The sequence below is a fragment of the Rhinopithecus roxellana genome, chromosome 3, assembly GCF_007565055.1.
Source record: "Rhinopithecus roxellana isolate Shanxi Qingling chromosome 3, ASM756505v1, whole genome shotgun sequence".
NCBI lineage: Eukaryota > Metazoa > Chordata > Mammalia > Primates > Cercopithecidae > Rhinopithecus > Rhinopithecus roxellana.
In genome coordinates this window covers 55,359,315-55,378,003 of record NC_044551.1, presented here as the reverse complement: position 1 = coordinate 55,378,003, position 18,689 = coordinate 55,359,315, and the positions used below count along the sequence as shown (strand labels likewise).

General features: G+C 36.6%; 1 protein-coding gene across 2 annotated transcripts in view; it reads right to left on the bottom strand.

The window, feature by feature from the left end:
* KIF2A (kinesin family member 2A) overlaps nt 1–18,689 on the bottom strand; it is an 87,668-nt gene that overhangs the window by 27,613 nt on the left and 41,366 nt on the right. Inside the window, exons 2-9 of one of the 2 annotated variants that reach the window (XM_010385167.2) lie at nt 13,895–13,989; nt 12,969–13,088; nt 10,745–10,799; nt 8,159–8,281; nt 7,496–7,596; nt 5,641–5,736; nt 3,156–3,210; nt 2,602–2,764 (exon numbers count right to left, since the gene is read on the bottom strand). In XM_010385167.2, coding sequence (XP_010383469.1) covers nt 2,602–2,764; nt 3,156–3,210; nt 5,641–5,736; nt 7,496–7,596; nt 8,159–8,281; nt 10,745–10,799; nt 12,969–13,088; nt 13,895–13,989 — 808 coding nt within the window. The remainder of the gene's footprint in view (nt 1–2,601; nt 2,765–3,155; nt 3,211–5,640; nt 5,737–7,495; nt 7,597–8,158; nt 8,282–10,744; nt 10,800–12,968; nt 13,089–13,894; nt 13,990–18,689) is intronic. The other variant, XM_030926733.1, reaches the window with a different exon arrangement.

Sequence of the window (18,689 nt, the reverse complement as noted above, 5' to 3'; positions counted from 1 at the left end):
ACAGAGGAAAAAAACTGCAAAAATATTATCTTTAGATCATCTAAATAAATAGAAAAATGATGACTACCTTGAATTTAGACAAGTAATTTATACTTAAGGAAAAAGAATATAAATTGCGCTTATAGGACATTGAATTCTATTAATAAGTTGACAGCCTCAATTTTGGAAAATGATACCTAAATATTATGGTTTGAATTATATTTCTTTTCTTCTTTTTTTGAGACAAAGTCTCAGTCTTGTCCCCCAGGGTGGAGTGCAAATGGTGCAATGTCAGCTCACTGGAACCTCCGCCTCCCGAATTCAAGCAATTCTCCTGCCTCAGTCTCTGAGTAGCTGGGATTACAGGCACCTGCCACCACGCCCAGCTAATTTTTGTATTTTTAGTAGAATTGGGGTTTCACCATGTTGGCCAGGCTGGTCTCAAACTCCTGACCTCAGGCGATCCACCTGCCTTGGCCTCCCAAAGTGCTGGGACTACAGGCGTAAGCCACCGTGCCTGGCCTTGAATTATATTTCAAACGTATTGGTATAACCCACTGCTAGAGTTAAAATTAAAAGGCGGGAAGGTATAAGAAGTACTTTTTTCCTGAACAGTAAACTAAAAAGTATGATGGAGGCCAGGCGTAGTGGCTCATGCCTCTAATCCCAACACTTTGGGAGGCTGAGTTGGGTGGATTACTTGAAGTCAAGAGTTTGAGACCAGCCTGACTAATATGGTAAAACCCTGTCCCTACTAAAAATACAAAATTAGCCGAGCGTGGTGGCACAGGTCTGTAATCCCAGCTACTCATGAGGCTGAGGCAGGAGAATCGCTTGAACCGGGGAGGCGGAGCTTGCAATGAGCCGAGATCGTGCCACTGCACTCCAGCCTGGGCGACAAGAGCGAAACTCCGTCTTAAAAAGAAAATAAAAAAAAGATGGAAAACAGATCTACAAGTAGAATATTTTATATAACTGCTGTCTTTGTTTTGTTTTGTAAAAGGCAAAACTGAAGAAAGTACAGAACAAAAAGAGCAGGAAAAAGTTCTGATCAAAAAGAACTAGGGATGAGCCTGCTAAGCAGTTAGATCAACCCCGCCCTCCCAAACCTCCCCACAAAAAAAAACATGTAACTCCTCAATCCATAATAGTTAAGTATAAGAGATAGAGGAGAAGGATAAATATTGATAAAGTTAAGAAACATAAATACAGGGTAAAAACAAAATCATAAAAACTAAATCATACACCCAGAAACATGCCTGTATTTGTAATAATTTCTTAAAAACTATTATAAAAGTCAAACATATTTTATGAGGCAGGAGTAGAAAGAGGGAATGAAAAGGAAGAGTGGACTCTTCAGAAAGCTAAAAAAACTTCTACAATTAACAATTATAATTCCCTTTTAAATACATTCTTCACAAATATTTCTATGTAGTATTCATATGTTCTTTAATTTGATCCTTTTTTTTTTTTTACAACTGACTACCCAGTACACTTGGTGAAGACAAAAGGAGTTGGTCTCAAAACTATTTCCTTTGTAACACCTTCAATTCTTAGTCTCATTAACTCTAAATTTCTCCTTTCTAGGCATTTTTATGAAAAAGGACAACCAGACAGAGCATTCAAGCAATTACAAAGACAGTTATATTCCTAGATAAACCAAAATAACAATACTGCTAAAACTGATGTTGTAATTATTAGAAATGTTTGCAAACTTAATGTATGAAAATCTAAATCTGGCATAAAAATTTGAGATACCAATGTATAACACAGGTAAATTTGAATTATTTATAAGTTGAATACAGAAAACATACAAGAATCTCATGTACTAAAACTATCTCCAAGCTTAAAGATGACAAATTTAAATGCAAATACGGAACTTTTTCGCCTTAAGTGATGATACATAATAAATACAGATTTAGATAAATTAATAATTTACTGATAACAGGTATTTTGGCCAGGCATAACAGTGGCTCACGCCTGTAATCCCAGCACTTTGGGAGGCCAAGGCGGGCAGATCACTTGAGCTCAGAAGTTTGAGGTTAGCCTGGGTAACATATGAAACCTCAACTCCACCAAAAGTACAAAAATTAGCTGGGTGTGGTGGTGCATGCCTGTGGTCCCAGCTACTTAGGAGGCTGAGATGGGAGGATCACCTGAGGCTGGGAGGTCGAAGCTGCAGTGAGCTGTGATCGTGCCACTGCACTCCAGTCTGGGCAACAGAGCAAGACCATGCCTCAAACAAACATTTCAAATTTCTTTGTTAGTACAGAGATTAAAAGGTAAAAATTAAAAGTCCTCCTCATCATATCCTATTCCTAGAAGTTAACATTTTCCAGAAATTTCTTATCCATATACATGGTTTGTTTGATACATATGTATGTATATATATGTGTCATAAGCTATTTAGCAAGCAGCAATGGAAACTGTGATTTCAGGGAGCATTACAGAGAACAAGTGTTAATATTCATTACAGCATTTATTACATTCTCTTTGTTTAAACTCAGAATAAAACAGCATATTGCACCTCTTAAGAAATATCCCACAATTAATGTAAATTTCAAGGTGTTGATGACCACATGGCATAAGAACAAAATTCTGATTTAAAATGAATTTACCTACCTGTAAACCATTTCATTAGGAGCTGAGTCATCAAAGGCATAATCAAAACGAAATGTTTGGTTTTCTAGGTATCTTGTTAAATCTACTTTTTGTTTTGGTTCATGTACCATCACAACATCTTTACTCGGAATTGTGATTACATCAAGATCTTTCATTTGTGTTTCTAAAAGAATAAATGAAAATCAATGCCCAATAATTTTCACAGCATTTGAGTTCATATACAAAAATTATTTTAAGTAGTAAGAATTAAGATACATGTAGGAAGTTCTGTACATATAAAGATAATATCCCATAAATATGCAACTCACTAAGACAAAATATTTCAACAGCAAAGTAAAAACAAAATCAAGATTTCTGTGAAGCAAGACTCGGAATGGCAATGATTCAGAGCAGTAACAAACTGACAAGTTTAGCCATAGAAATCTGCATAATGGTTACATACAAATCAAAGGAAATGATTTACATTTTTCCAAACCAATTTGATTTGCTATTATAAAAATACATTACAAATAAGATAAAATCAATCTTTTATTAGAGCTCATTAAGTGCCATACCTTTTTTATTGAGTGGTCGTTTTCTTACACACACACATATCCTATGTTCATCAATCTAGAAATAAAAAGTATTTTATTTCAGTGATTATCACTGTCATGTAAAACACTGAAATGTCAATTATGTAGTATTTCCTCCAGGGGTTTTAGAAATGTATACATAGCATAAATGATAGGTAAGCTTAAAAAACAAATTAGCTTTGCACAAATTTTAATGGTTGCCAGATATAATTACTTCTAGAATTCCGAGTGTAATGGAAACTTGTTTATTTTGTTATTTAGAAAACCATCACCTTAGGAAATAATTTTGTAGAGGGTACTACTGTTGTTAGTAGCATTAAGTTCACATTAAGAAGTTGTGAGGAGGCCATGCGTGGTGGCTCATTCCTATAATTCCAGCACTTTGGGAGGCTGAGGTGGGCAGATCACCTGAGGTCAGGAGTTTGAGACCAGCCTGGCCAACATGGAGAAATCCCGTCTCTACTAAAAATACAAAAATTAGCCGGGAGTGGCGGTGCATGCCTGTAGTCCCAGCTACTCGGGAGGCTGAGGTGGGAGAATCACTTGAACCTGGGAGGCGGAGGTTGCAGTGGGCTGAGATTATGCCGCTGCCCACCAGCCTGGGTGACAGTGAGACTCCATCTCAGGACCAAAAAAAAAAGAAGCTGTGATGCCAGGCGCAGTGGGTAATCCCAGCACTTTGGGAGGCCAATGCAGGTGGATCACCTGAGGTCAGGAGTTCAAGACCAGCCTGGCCAACATGGTAAAACTCTGTCTCTACTAAAAATACAAAAATTAGCTGGGCATGGTGGTGCACGCCTGTAATTCCAGCTACTCGGGTGGCTGAGGCATGAGGCATGAGGCATGAGGCATGAGAATTGCCTGAACCCAGGAAGTGGAGGTTGCAGTGAGCCAAGATCCTGCCACTATACTCCAGCCTGGGCAACAGAGAAGACTCTGTCTCCAAAAAAAAAAAAAAAAAAAAAAAAAAAGCTGTATTATCCACTTCAAGATGTGCTATACACAACAAAAGTAAACATTTCTATTCCACTAAGTGACATATAGGTTGATCATAGGGAAAGTTGCTAGCAAAGATAATTACTGGCAAGAAACAGGATTCTCAGATGATTACTGAGCCAAATAATTTGAACTATTTTATAAATATAACAATTCTTATGCCTAAGTATTTTTTTATAAAATTTTTGTTCCCAATACATGCCTCATTTTAATAATAATTAACATAAATCAAGGACTGGCACAGTATGGCCTGTGGGCCTAATTTAGCTACTACCTACTTCTTCTGCAAAGTTTTACTGACACACATTGATTGAAACAAATGTTATACCCATCATTTATGTATTGTGTATGGTTGCTTTTACAATACAATGGCAGAGTTCAGTAGTTGTGACAAAGACCATATAGTTCCAAAGCCAAAGACCCTTGCAGAAAACGTTTTCCAATTCCTGTCCTAAAGGGTGAGCTCCCATGTAGTAAGTGAAATACATGAAGGAATAGCAAGGCCTAAAATATGTGGGATACAAGTACTATCAACAATTCTAAATAATACATCTATCTAACACAAATGTCTTTTTTGTAACTAACACATTCTGTATATGCTACGTCAGATGGATTACTTTTTATAAGTACCAATTAGTTATAAAAGCATTCCTGGATGGGAGCAGTGGCTCACGCCTGTAATCCCAGCACTTTGGGAGGCAAAGGCAGGTGGATCATCTGAGGTCAGGAGTTTGAGACCAGCCTGACCAAAAGGGTGAAACCCCGTTTTTACTAAAAATACAAAAATTAGCCGGGTGTGGTGGCAGGTGCCTGTAGTCCCAGCTACTCGGAAGGGTGAGACAGGAGAATCGCTTGAACCGGGAGGCGGAGATCACACCATTGCACTCCAGCCTGGGCAACAGAGCAAGACTCCGTCTCAAAAAAAAAGCATTCCCTGTCCAATGAATTCTCATTCATCAACAGCAAGGGAGTTGAGTAATAAGAGCAGAGAATTTTTTCCAGTTCTAGATTTCTGGTCCACTGCAGCCCTCAACAACCATCACTTATTGTTAAAAGCCAGAGTAACATTTAAAACTAACAAATTACCAACAGTAAATTAGAAATGATGGTGGGATCTATAGCCCAAGACAAAGATAAGCTTGGAACTGAGATCAAAGTATAATTCATAGTCAGAAAGGAAAGTGAGTCTTCTGCTATCACTCCTTTAAGTGTTGCTCTGCCCTTCCAAAGATAGGGAGGTTTTGCTTTGAGAAGGACATCCCTATAGGCAGCATATCTCATATACTAAATTATGGAAAATGAGCATTAATGTGGATAATTACTTTTCTTAAAAAATGGTGAATGAGCACAGCACCTATAAGGAAAGGAAAAACTACATAGCTGAATACAGTATGAATTTAGCAAGTGTCAAATACATGTTTTTATTTGAAGCACAAAAAGTTCCAGAATAATGGTTTGCAAAGACTCTTACAGGATCTGCTGTTGTTAATGGTCTATAATCCAAACTTCCTCTAAAGTCTCTGATCATACACATAATTTCATAATTTGGGTTCGTAGCATCAACGTCCTATTAGAAGACAGAGAGAATTCACCATTATAAATATAATAATGTATTTGTTGCATTTATATTTGGTTTGAAAATTAAATTGTGCCATTTGTCATAACCAAGCCTAAACTCAAACTGACAATATGATATAGTTTCAAAGTTGTGGTTTCATAATCAGCTCTGAACCACTTTCATATTACAAACACAATTCTCTTAGTCTGTATGCATTCTGTTAACTCCGAATTAAAGACTCTTCATTGAAGTTACCATTTACCTATTTCAAAAATCCATCTGTTATACATATACCTTAATTATTCTATAAAATGGAGCAACAGAGAAATAATGCTCATGTTAACCACTGGCAAATAACTCTAGAAAAGCTGAAATTCTAGGAAAATTCATTTAAGCAGATTCATCTTCTAATTTAATCCAGTGTTTCAGCAAAGTATAAACACAGATTCATTTGTCTTCATTTTTTATATTTGCTGACCCTCTAAAAAATACTAAGTAATGACAAAACTGTCCCAAATCGACAGAACATAGAACTAAAGGAATCAGAAGCCAAGATCATTTTTTAAAAATCTTTAAAATTCAAATTTTTGAATGCCAACTACAATTTATTTGGTTTCAAAACAGAAAATTCAGATTAGGATACAAATAGCAATAGTCAACAGCCTCTCCTAGCCTTGAACAATAAATTATTAACCATTCTAAGAAGTCACATTTTTTTATACATCATATTCAGATTTTTTTTGAATGCAACTAAATTACAAACTGTTACTGAAACTTACTTTCAATTAACCTTCTTCTAGGAAATAATACCACCTATGTCAACTGAGAAGCAGACTGTGAAGTGAGAATTAAGAGATCACAGAGAGATGTGTAAGTATTATGAAGTACCCACAGGAAACACCAGGTGGCATCTATGCGAAGTATTAGTAGATAATCTGTTTTATTATTTATTTCAAAACCCAATTGGTCATTCTCAGGTCACTTTCAGATAAAAGCTGATTCATTCAGGTTGGATATAATACTAGGTCCACAATTCTACAACACAACATCTGAACTGGTAGTTTCACATGATTAAGGGCATTTGAACATACTATTAAATAAATAATCCTGATGTTTTATTAGAGAAGAGTAGTTCTGAGAATGTAATAGATGCCATACAAGCACAATGGTGGAGTTATATGTATAATAACAAAATGTCTAATATGTAAAGACCTGTAGAAGGGTAAAAGACCAGTTCTCTATGCAATTTTCCCACTGCTATTAAGCAGTCTTGCTACCATCTGAAGGGACCCCGAGGGGGACATAATAGAGATCCACTCTTCATATGTGGCATAAATCAAAACACAAGGAATTTCCCGTTTCACTAAGACATGTGAACTTATTAACCATATAAAAACAATAATAAAATTTATAGTTTAATCGTGCACTTTAACTAGATATTTTTCCCAAAGTATTTTTAGGTCTTTCTAAAATAAAAATTCTTAAATATTATACTATACACATTAGAATTCTGTAACACAATGGCTTTTTCTTAATGGAACAAATTTTAGCGTTAACACATACCCATAAAACATGAAAAGAACAATACAGTAAAAACGTGTTATGGTAACTTATTTTCACAAGAGTTTATATTATTCCTCAATATCAATTTAAGGAATTCTTAAAATTCTCCAAAAAAATGCCTTATTTTTGTCACATCAATTACCTTCACTGATACAATCTAATCTCTGGTTAGTATATAAACAAAATATATGCTTATGTTACGAACCTGGGCTCTTTTTTCTCTAAGTTCTTGCTGCTGCAATCTCCTTTTTTCTCGTTTTTCTTGCAGTTTTTCTACTTCTTTCACACAATTAGATTTTCTACGTGCTGAAAAGACAACATGAGCTGTAGAAGTATAGTTTTCTTTTTTAGAGTACTAATATTATATTTTTTTATGTATAACTTCACCACACGCACGCAAAAGGTACACAGTGACAAAGCAACTATAACAACTATGTGAGCTTTACTTAATGAACTGCTTTACCAAAACTAAAATAGGACAATGTACAGATGAGAGTCCAGAAAAATGACTCAAACATATTGATACATGTCATCTCTTGGTTTAGAAACACACATTTTTGAATTCAAAGAATCAAGGAGCACAAGACTTTCTTCTGTAACATCTGACAAATTATCATCTGACCAGAATTTTAAACTCAAACTGAAACATTGCTATAATTTCACAAAAAAATTTTTGCTCCAAAATATACTTTAAAAAACCCAATTAACAGACTAAACTAATAAAAAGAAGTTTTCCACAGTGGTAAAATGAAATCTGCAATCAAGCTTGTATTTAGACTGTTTACTCTTTGAGGATTTAAAAAGGATGACCAAGAGAGAATACATGTATGCCTAAAATGACTAAATCCTTGATACATAATTTACATACAAGGGGGTCCAAATTCCTTTTTTGCAGCTTGAACTGGAGATATATCTGAAACACTACCATTCTGTTGTGCAGAGGAAGACTGTTCAGGAAATTGACTGGGCCGTGCACGTGCTGAACCAACCACTGTAAGAAAAAAAAATTTAATTCAGGATAGAAAATTAGTAAAGATAACCTTAGTAAAAGGAAGAGATACCCCCAAAAACCTGATCCTTAAAAGTTACATTAGTAAGTTGCCAAGTTTTCTATTTATATATGTAAAATATAATATAGTTTATAATAATTCTGTTCAATAAACTGACATAAGCTAAGAGGCTTTCAAAGTAATATGTGCAGACCTAGCTTTCACCAATGTAATTTTAGCTACAAAATTCAATCTAAATAATTTACATAAAAACCAAAACCAAGCTTGATTTTTAATAATCCTTTAAAATATATATGTGGAGAAAACAAAATATACATATATATGTATATACAAACTGCTCCATGTCTTAAAACTTTAAACTACAAAGAAATCCTCCTAAAATGTGTGCAAAATATAAATTTTTTTTTTGAGATGGAGTCTCGCTCTGTCACCCTGGTTGGAGTGCAGTGGTGCAATCTCGGCTCACTGCAACCTCCACCTCCAGGTTCAAGTGATTCTCCTGCCTCAGCCTCCCAAGTAGCTGGAACTACAGGTGCACGCCACTAGGCCCGGCTCATTTTTGTAATTTTAGTAGAGACAGGGTTTCACCATATTCATCAGGCTGGCCTCAAACTCTTGACCTCAGGTGATCTATCCACCTCGGCCTCCCAATGTGATGGGATTAAAGGCATGAACCACCACACCCAGCAAAATATAAATTTTACATGTATTCTCATTTTTTTAAATTTACACTAATCAAATATATACAGAGAGTAAAAACTTAGAATTCTTCAACCCTCCCTCTATTCCAAATCCCACTCTTTGCTCCTCAAATATGCAAATCTTCAGCAGAGAATTTCCCAATGTGGATATTATACAAGTAGAAAAAAGAATATAAAAATATAAATATCAAATTTTAAAAGAAATATAAATTTACATAAGACTTAAAAGATAGTGTTTAAATGAAGGACTGTCCCTCTACTTTCAGTCTCTCATTAAATACTTCTGTCCATCCTGGTCTACCATCCACACACACAGAGAAAGAATACTGCCAGAAAAGACAATTCTGAACCACTAAACAGCAGAAAATAAATTCACTATGCTTTTCATGTCCTGGCTGAAAATATATGGGAGACTTCAGTTAACCACACAATTTTTATGTGTGTTCAACTTTTCTTCAGCTAGTGAAATCAGCCAACTAATTGACTCTTTCCCCATTCCTTTCTTTCTCATGCTATTCTCGAATTTGCAAAATTATTTAGTAAATAAGATGAATTAAAAATTGCATTTCATAGTTTCATATTCATCCCATCCATTTTATTATTGATTGATTGATTGATTGATTGAGACAGGGTCTCACTCTACTGCCCAGGCTGGAGTGCAGTGATGCAATCTCCGCTCACTGCAACCTCCACTTCCTGGGTTCAAGTGATCCTCCTGCCTCAGCCTCCTGAGTAGCTGAGATTACAGCTATATGCCACCACACTTGGCTAGTTTTTGTATTTTATTATAGATGGAGTTTCACCATGTTGGCCAGGCTGGTCTTGAGCTCCTAACCTCAGGTTATCCACCTGCCACGGCCTCTCAAAGTGTTGGGATTTCAGGGAGGAGCCACCGTGCCCAGCCATCATCCCATACATTTTAAAAATCATTTTTCTTTTTTTGGAGATGGAATCTCACTCTGTCGCCCAGGCTGGAGTGCAGTTGTGTGATCTCGGCTTACTGCAACCTCTGCCACTCGGGTTCAAGCAATTCTCCTGTCTCAGCCTCACGAGTAGCTGGGATTACAGGCACCGCCACCATGCCTGGCTAATTTTTTGTATTTTCAGTAGAGACGGGGTTTCACCATGTTGGCCCAGGGGGATCTCGAACTACTGACCTCAGGTGATCCACCCGCCTCAGCCTCCCAAAGTGTGGGGATTACAGGCCTGAGCCACCACACCCAGACAAAATCATTTTTTAGTATTATTGGCATATTGTATTAGGAAATCAAGAAGACACCAGGCTGGGCACGGTGGCTCACGCCTGTAATTCCAACACTTTGGGAGGCCAAGGCAGGAGGATCACTTGAGCCCAGGAGTTCAAGACCAGCCTAGGCAACATGGAAAGGCTGTCTCTACAAAAAAATAAAAAAATTAGTTGGGCATGGTGGCACATGCTTGTGGTCCCAGCTACATGTGAGGCTGACGTAAGAGGATCATTTGACCCTAGGAGGTCAAGGCTGTAGTGAGCTGTGTTCATGCCACTGTACTCCAGACTGGGTGAGAGAGCAAGACCCTGCTCAAAAAGCAAAACAAACACACACACACCCCTCCGCCAAAAAAAAAAAAAAAAACCCTCTTAAAATTAGCCAGGTAAAATTTAAATAAAAAACAACATCAGGGTAATGTTTACTTTTGATTTACCTCGTCAGGAACATACTAAGAAGCCAAAAGCCAAAATTAAGAGATACATTTTTACTTTACCTCTATTATCTCTTGGAGGAGGGTCATTCTTAATGGAAGCCACAGTCCGTCGATTCTATGAAAGGAAAAAAATGCTCATTATATTTTCTGTCTTTACTCCTCATATGTATCATGACCTGAGTTGCTTTCAATTAAACGAAAGTAGGCAGATATGTAAGAATATAAAACAAAATGAAGAGAAACTATAATCTTAATGAATTACTATGAATGCTATCAATATTCAAGCATTTTTATATATATTTTCCTCTATCCTCCAAAAATATTCAGGAATTAATATGAGCCAGGCACTGATCTAAGGACTTTCTTCACAACAACCTATGAGGTCATTACTACTGCTATTCCCGTTTCATTGATGAGGAAACTGAAACAAAGAGCGGTTAAGTAGCTTCACAATAATATGTGTTTTAATCATCATACTATGCTGCTAAAACCATGTAATAAATGTCATTTCTGAATAAGAGGGGGTAATTCATAAAATATTAGTTCTAGACAGCTTAGAACCCCTTGTTAAACTAAAATATCAGAATACTATAAAATGTACATTTTCAGTTATCCTAAAACGGTTTCATAAGAGTTTCTAAGACTTGGACACTGTACGGATTAAGGCAGCAAACTTTTGGTCCTCTAATTTATTCATGAAGGCTTCCTTTTATTCACCTCAAAAAAGATATCAAATAACGTAGTTGTCTTAAACTTGGCTACACATTTAAATCAGATGAGTACTATTAAAAGGACACTGATGCCAGCGCCTCCCTTTAGGTAAAATAAAACTGAATCTCTGGGAGTGGGGCCCATAAATCAGTATTTTAAAAAATATTGATTTAATACTTTAAAAATACTTTTTAATACTTATAAAAATACTTATTTTTTTTTTACCCCCTCTTATTCAGAAATGACATTTATTACATGGTTTTAGCAGCATAGTATGATGATTAAAACACATATTATTGTGAAGCTACTTAACCGCTCTTTGTTTCAGTTTCCTCATCAATGAAACGGGAATAGCAGTAGTAATGACCTCATAGGTTGTTGTGAAGAAAGTCCTTAGATCAGTGCCTGGCTCATATTAATTCCTGAATATTTTTGGAGGATAGAGGAAAATATATATAAAAATGCTTGAATATTGATAGCATTAATAGTAAATATTTATTTTTAAAATACACTGATTTATTCTATTCCAGGTAATTCTAATGTACAGTAAAGGTTGTTAATGATATACCAGGAAGAATAAACTATAAAGATCCTCCAGTGAAGATCCTTTATTTTGAAGATGAATATAAAAAACAACCCATTTGTAAGTGGTAGCTAATAACCTCTAAGTGGTGACTCTCAATATGATTAAACTCATGAGCTGAAAATATGCCTTATGTTCATCTGCATAGTTCACAAAACAAGGTTTTGTTGCTTCTATCATACTATATTTAGATGCTTATCTATGTCCTCCCTGAAAGATATCAAGTTCCTACAGGCTGAAAGCCATGTCATCATTCATCTTTGTATTTTGTCCAGCATAGTATTTGGCACAATGTAAAAAAACAAAACAAAACCACAAATGCTTGTTGAAATGAACACAAAGAACTGCAGATTCAACAACTTTGCAACACTACCTGTTTTAAAAAGAGTTGTATTTTGAAACAAAAATTTAATACTGAAAGGTCTTGAGAGAAAGGAAGGAGAATTATCTTTAAAAGCCGTAAAAACAATGTGCTTTTAATTTTTATAAAGATAAAACTGCCAGGGAGGATTTAGCACAGTTTTAAGGTATATCATGACAAACAATATAGAAGTGAACTACAGTATCATTTCCCATCTTTCTCTAAGAAACAAATAGCAGAATTATAATTTCAAAAGACTATCAGAGTTGGTAGTTATTATTCCTAAGAAATAGCTATTATGCCTTTGTCAAAGTCATATGTATCCATTTAACAAACACCAAGCAAATGGTTTTGATGTATATCTCCTGAGAAACTTAGTCTCAGGAAAAATCCTAATTAGGTGAGAAATTTCTAAGACCTTATCCAGTGATTGTCATAATTGTGAATTAGACAACCTTAATCCTTGAAAATATGTATGTATATACATGAATATGGATGGCAGAAAAAGCAAATTAATCAATTCTTAAACTCTTCAAAGCCTACCAATTTCAAACTGGAATACACACACATCTACACCCCCCCACCACCCCCGCTCCCAGTGTCCTGCAATCTGAATTTTTATCACTAACCTTTACAATTTTGTTTACTTTGGTTGAGGATGCTGGAGGTGGAGGTGTTTCTGGACTGGGTTCAATTTCTTCATCAGGAACAAGGTCAGGGTTAAGTGAAAAGATGCTCTCCAGGTCAATCTGTTCACAACACACACACATAGTCTTTTGAGAGTGTATTTTGACAATTAACCTTTTATTTTTCAAATAAATTGACACAGTAAATAACTCTTAAATTACTTTAGCCTAATGAATACAGTACCTCAGGTGCGTGCAGTGGCTCATGCCTGTAATCTTAGCACTTTGGGAGGTCAAGGTGAGCAGATCACTTGAGCCTAGGAGTCTGAGACCAGCCTGGGCAACATGGGTGAAACCCCATCTCTACAAAAAATACAAAAATTAGCCAGGTGTGGTAGTACACACCTGTAGTCCCAGCTACTCTGGAGACAGATGGGAGGGTCACTTGAGCCCAGGAGGTCAAGGCTGCAGTAAGCTGTGATCATGCCACTGCACTCCAGCCTAGGTGACAAAGTGAGACCCTGTCTCAAAAAAAAAAAAAAAAAAAGAATACAATCCCTTAGCCTTACAAATGATTTAGAATTATAATCCTCAAATTTAAAGAATTTTTCTCAAAGTATCATTTTATAGTCTTGACTCTATGAATTGCTAACAACACAGTGACCAATAGAACCACATAATTAAATATTATAGCACATTTTCAAACTGTGCGAGCTAGACTTAAAGAACAGTATATTTTTATCAAATAATTAAGATTGATATGTGCAATCACATAAGAAATATAGGAGGAATCTACCTTTAAGTGAAAATTTTTAATCATTTCAAAGTTTTAAAGGAATAATAAAAACATATGCATTATGTACTTTCTGGTTTTACATTCAGAATCTTGATTGCAGGACTAGGAATAAAATTTAACCCAGTGATCTTACCTCTTTGCCTTTTGTATCTCCATTTTCTATCCATTCAACAGTTACACTTTCATTATCTTCATTTAAAGATGTTACCATTGCTTGATGTATTCGGCCTACGTGGAAATAAAGTATACACCTTTAAAATGCCACAAATTATGGCATTCCTAAACACTAAGAAATACAATTTTATAACTTGGAAATTAAAAAAAAAAAATGACATTACTTTTCTTTACGAGAGATTTCCACAGACCCTCAGGCAGGGAATGAACTTTGTCCGTGGGGCCATAAATCAATTTGCTACTTGTCAAGTCCAGTAAATCAGTAAATTAGATAAGACCTAAAGTTTATTTTCAGCATATGTGACAAATGGTCACACAGTGACATACAATGCCTGAAATCTTAAACTGTCAAACAGTTCTAAACATTAGAAAGTTTCCTTACTATGAGCCAAAAATGATTCTGTACAACAAAGAACAAAAATTTATAAAGCAAAAAAAAATTTTTTTTCCTGAGACAGTCTCGCTCTGTTACCCAAGCTATAGTGCAGATGCAATCTTGGCTCACTGCAACCTCTGCCTCCTGGGTTCAAGTGATTCTTGTGCCTCAGCCTCCCAAGTAGCTGAGATTACAGCCATGCGCCACCATGCTCAGCTAATTTTTGTATATTTAGTACAGACAGGGTTTCACCATATCGCACAGGCTGGTATCGAAATCCTGGCCTCAAGTGATCCACCCACCTCGGGCTCCCAAAGGGATGGGATTACAGGCGTGAGCTACTGCGCCTGGCTCAGAAAGCAGTTTTAAGTATTATACTGACATAAAATACTTTTTACTTAAAAACCATTTTACCATATACAATGCAAATTGATAAAATTTTAAAATTAAGAAATGTGAATCCAAAAAGGTTGGGAAATGCTCATTTAAAATGTCCTCTTCTACATGTTGTCTATCCAAATCTATTCTATTCTTTACTTTCCCTGATTACTCTAGTCTTATAATCTGTAGAGAGAAGATATTATATATAATGTATTAAACTTCTTTTCCCTTTTTAGTAGATTGTAGGTTTTATCTGTTAATAACTATAGATCTAAATAATTATTTTTAATTATTACATAGTATTTCATTATGTTTATCATAAATTAACACCTATCACTTAGGTTATGTGCAATTTATTATTATTATAAACACTGCAATGAATACTATTGTATATTTGTCATTATGTACTTGTCGGATTATTTGCCTAGGACAAATTCCTAGAAGCACACCAACAGAATATATACTTATATAAAACACTTTTTAAAAAATTTATTTCATCTGTTTTCATCTTACCTATCCATTTGGTTATTAGTCAAAGAGAGACAGAAACTATGCAATATATCTGCATCTTCAATATTTCCTAGTAGAAATCCTTGGGGGCATCTATAATTTACCTTAAGATAATTTATAGCTCTTTAAATATCTAAAAACAGATATATAGTACAGAAAACAAACAATGTTATTATAATGAGGCATTCAATACTGTTAAAACATGGGCACTATAATAATTTGATAAGTATTATTGTTTATGAAATTACCATCACTGCCTTTTATTTTCTTGTATTTTATTTTGTCTTATTTTTAACAGAGACAGGGTCTTGCTATGTTGCCCAGGCTGGTCTCAAACTCCTGGGCTCAGGGAATCCACCTGCCTCGGTCTGCCAAAGTGCTGGGATTACAGGCGTGAGTCACTGTGCACAACCTACCTTTTCTTTTTTCTTTTCTTTTTTTTTGAGACAGAGTCTCAAGCAATTCTCATGCCTCAGCCTCCTAAGTAGCAGCTGGGATTACAGGTGTGCACCATCATGCCTGGCTTTTTTCTTTTTCTTTTTCTTTTTTTTGAGACAGAGTCTTGGTCTGTCACCCATGATGGAATGCAGTAGAGCAATCTCAGCTCACGACAACCTCCGCTTCTGGGGTTCAAGCAATTCTCCTGCCTCAGCCTCCCAAGTAGTTGGGATTACAGGCACGTGCCACCACACCGGGCTAATTTTTGTATTTTTAGTAGAGATGGGGTTTCACCACGTTGGCCAGGCTAGTCTCGAACTCCTGACCTCAAGTAGTCCGCCCTCCTCGGCCTCCCAAAGGGTTGGGATTACAGGCATGAGCCACCACACCTGGCTCTGGCTAAATTTTGTATTTTTAGTAGAGGACAGGGTTTCTCCGTGTTGGCCAGGCTGATCTCAAACTCCTGGTCTCAAGCGATCTGCCCACCTTGGCCTCCACAAGTGCTGGGACTACAGGCGTGAGCCACCATGCCCAGCCTCTGGCCTACCTTTTATATGAGCTCATATAAAAATCCATATAAGTGATAAATGAACATAATCTTACAGATTTCAAATAGTGAGGATGTTAAGTACTCTCAAATGATATAGTGGTGTTGCTTTAAAAAAAAAAAAAAAAACTAAAATACATACTAGTAATCTTTCCATGACAGTATGTATAGACCTACCTATTATTTTTCATAACCACAAAGCATTCCATAAATGAATATATCCAATTTATTCCTTTATGAGGAGTATTATTTCTGTTTGCCATTAAAAAATGCTGCACTGAATATCTGAACATAGGTGTGAATGTTTCCACAAATAAAATTTCTAGAAGGAGAATTAGTGGGTTGCGAAAATTGAAATTTTGATAGATATTACTAAACTGCCCTTTGTATACATTCTCACCAACAGTGGGACCTATTCCTCCACATCCTCAACAACACTGAGCATTATCAATCCTAAAATTTTTATCATTTCATGTGTCAGATTTCTTTAAGCTACTACTTTTTAAGCATGAATATGTCAGATACTAGCTCATTTAATTCACGTTGGTTCATTTAATCATAACAAATATACCTACAAAGTAGGTATCTGCATTTAAAGATGAGAAAAATAAAGCTCAAAGTTACAGTGAATAAGTAGCACAGATCTAAACCTGGGTCAGATATAAAAGTACTTGCTATTAATCACTATGCATCTCTACCCACTTGAATTAAGCTGATGAAGATGTCTATATGTCTTAAGTCCAGGCATTCCTATAAAAATGTATAAACGGTAGCACAAATTCTCAACCCTCATGTGTACCAGAAACTCCCAGGGAGCTTTTACAAAATAAAATGACATTGCTTGAGTCTTGTCCCCAGATAATGAGCCAATTCTTAACAACTTCACTGTTATCACCTTGGTGCAAGCTACCAATGCCTTGTACTTAGATTACTGTGATACTCTCCCAACTAGTCTTCCTGCTTCCAACTTATCTGCCCTCTGTCTATTCTCCAGAGCAGCCAAAATGTTCCCGGTAAAAAGTAAGTGAGATACTACTCCTTTGCTCAAAACCTTCCAATGACTCCCCATCCCCCATCTCACACAGAGTAGAAGCTAAAGTCCTTTCAATGGCCGATTAATGACTTATAACAAAGTCTCACATGATCTGACCTGCATTACCTGTGACCTCATTCATGCCTTACTAAAGTCACTCCTTTTAACTGTCTGATTCCCATCTCACACAATACCACTTCCATTCCCCCCGCTTCCCCAAAAGATGGGTCACAAATTTAAATGTGAAAGATGTAAATGCAACTAAGTAAACAGTGGTGCCTTTTACTAATATAGATGGGTATTAGAGGAGATGCAGGTGCTGGGGGTGGGTGAAATTGATGACCTAAAAAAATACTGGGAGGAGTCAAAAGGCAGTTAAAAAAGGGAAATTAGATAATCCTTTTTTTTTTTTTTTTTTTTTGAGACGAAGTCTCGCTCTGTGGCCCAGGCTGGAGTGCAGTGGCCGGACCTCAGCTCATTGCTAGCTCCGCCTCCCGGGTTCATGCCGTTCTCCTGCCTCAGCCTCCCAAGTAGCTGAGACTACAGGTGCCCGCCACCTCGCCCGGCTAGTTTTTTGTATTTTTTAGTAGAGACGGGGTTTCACCATGTTAGCCAGGATGGTCTCGATCTCCTGACCTCATGATCCGCCCGTCTCGGCCTCCCAAAGTGCTGGGATTACAGGCATGAGCCACCGCGCCCGGCCAGATAATCGTTACTTCAGTTTTAGAGATAAATTAGGTAAATAACCAGTGGAAGTGATATGTGTCATTTAGAGTCCTCTGAGAAGCAGATGAGAGAGTTGGAAGTACAGGAGGTTTATTGCTCAAGATAAAAGTGGGGAGGAAAGAGGACTGGGCACAGAAAACTTTCAGACCAGGCCAGGTCCAGGTGGCTCACACCTGTAATCCCAACACTTTGGGAGGTTGAGGTGGGCAGATCACTTGAGGTCAGGGGTTTGACACCAGCCTGGCCAACATGGTGAAATCCAGTCTCTACTAAAAATACAAAAATTATCTGGGTGTGGTGGTGGGCACCTGTAATCCCAGCTACTCAGGAGGCTGAGGCAGGAGAACAGCTTAAACCCAGGAGGTAGAGGTTGCAGTGAACCAAGATCACTCCACTGCTCTCAGCCTGGGTGACACAGCAAGACTCTGCTTCAAAAAAAAAAAAAAAAAAAAAAAAAAAAAAAAAAAAAAGATTAAAATTTAAAAAAAAAAAAATTGAAAACTTTCAGACCATGACACAGATTTGAAACCTAGGAAGGAAGTGGCTATGAAGCAGGACTGAGCAGAGAAAGTCTCAGACCTTGATGTAGATCTAACAAAGTCTTGGTCAACCCAGTAGGGTGCTTCAGAGCAAGACTGCCCACTAGAGGTGTCCTGCACTGAGCCAAAATGGATATGTCCTATTATCCATGCCATGCTCTATCACTGGCTGTGGATTTCCCAGGAAATTCAAGTTCTCAACCC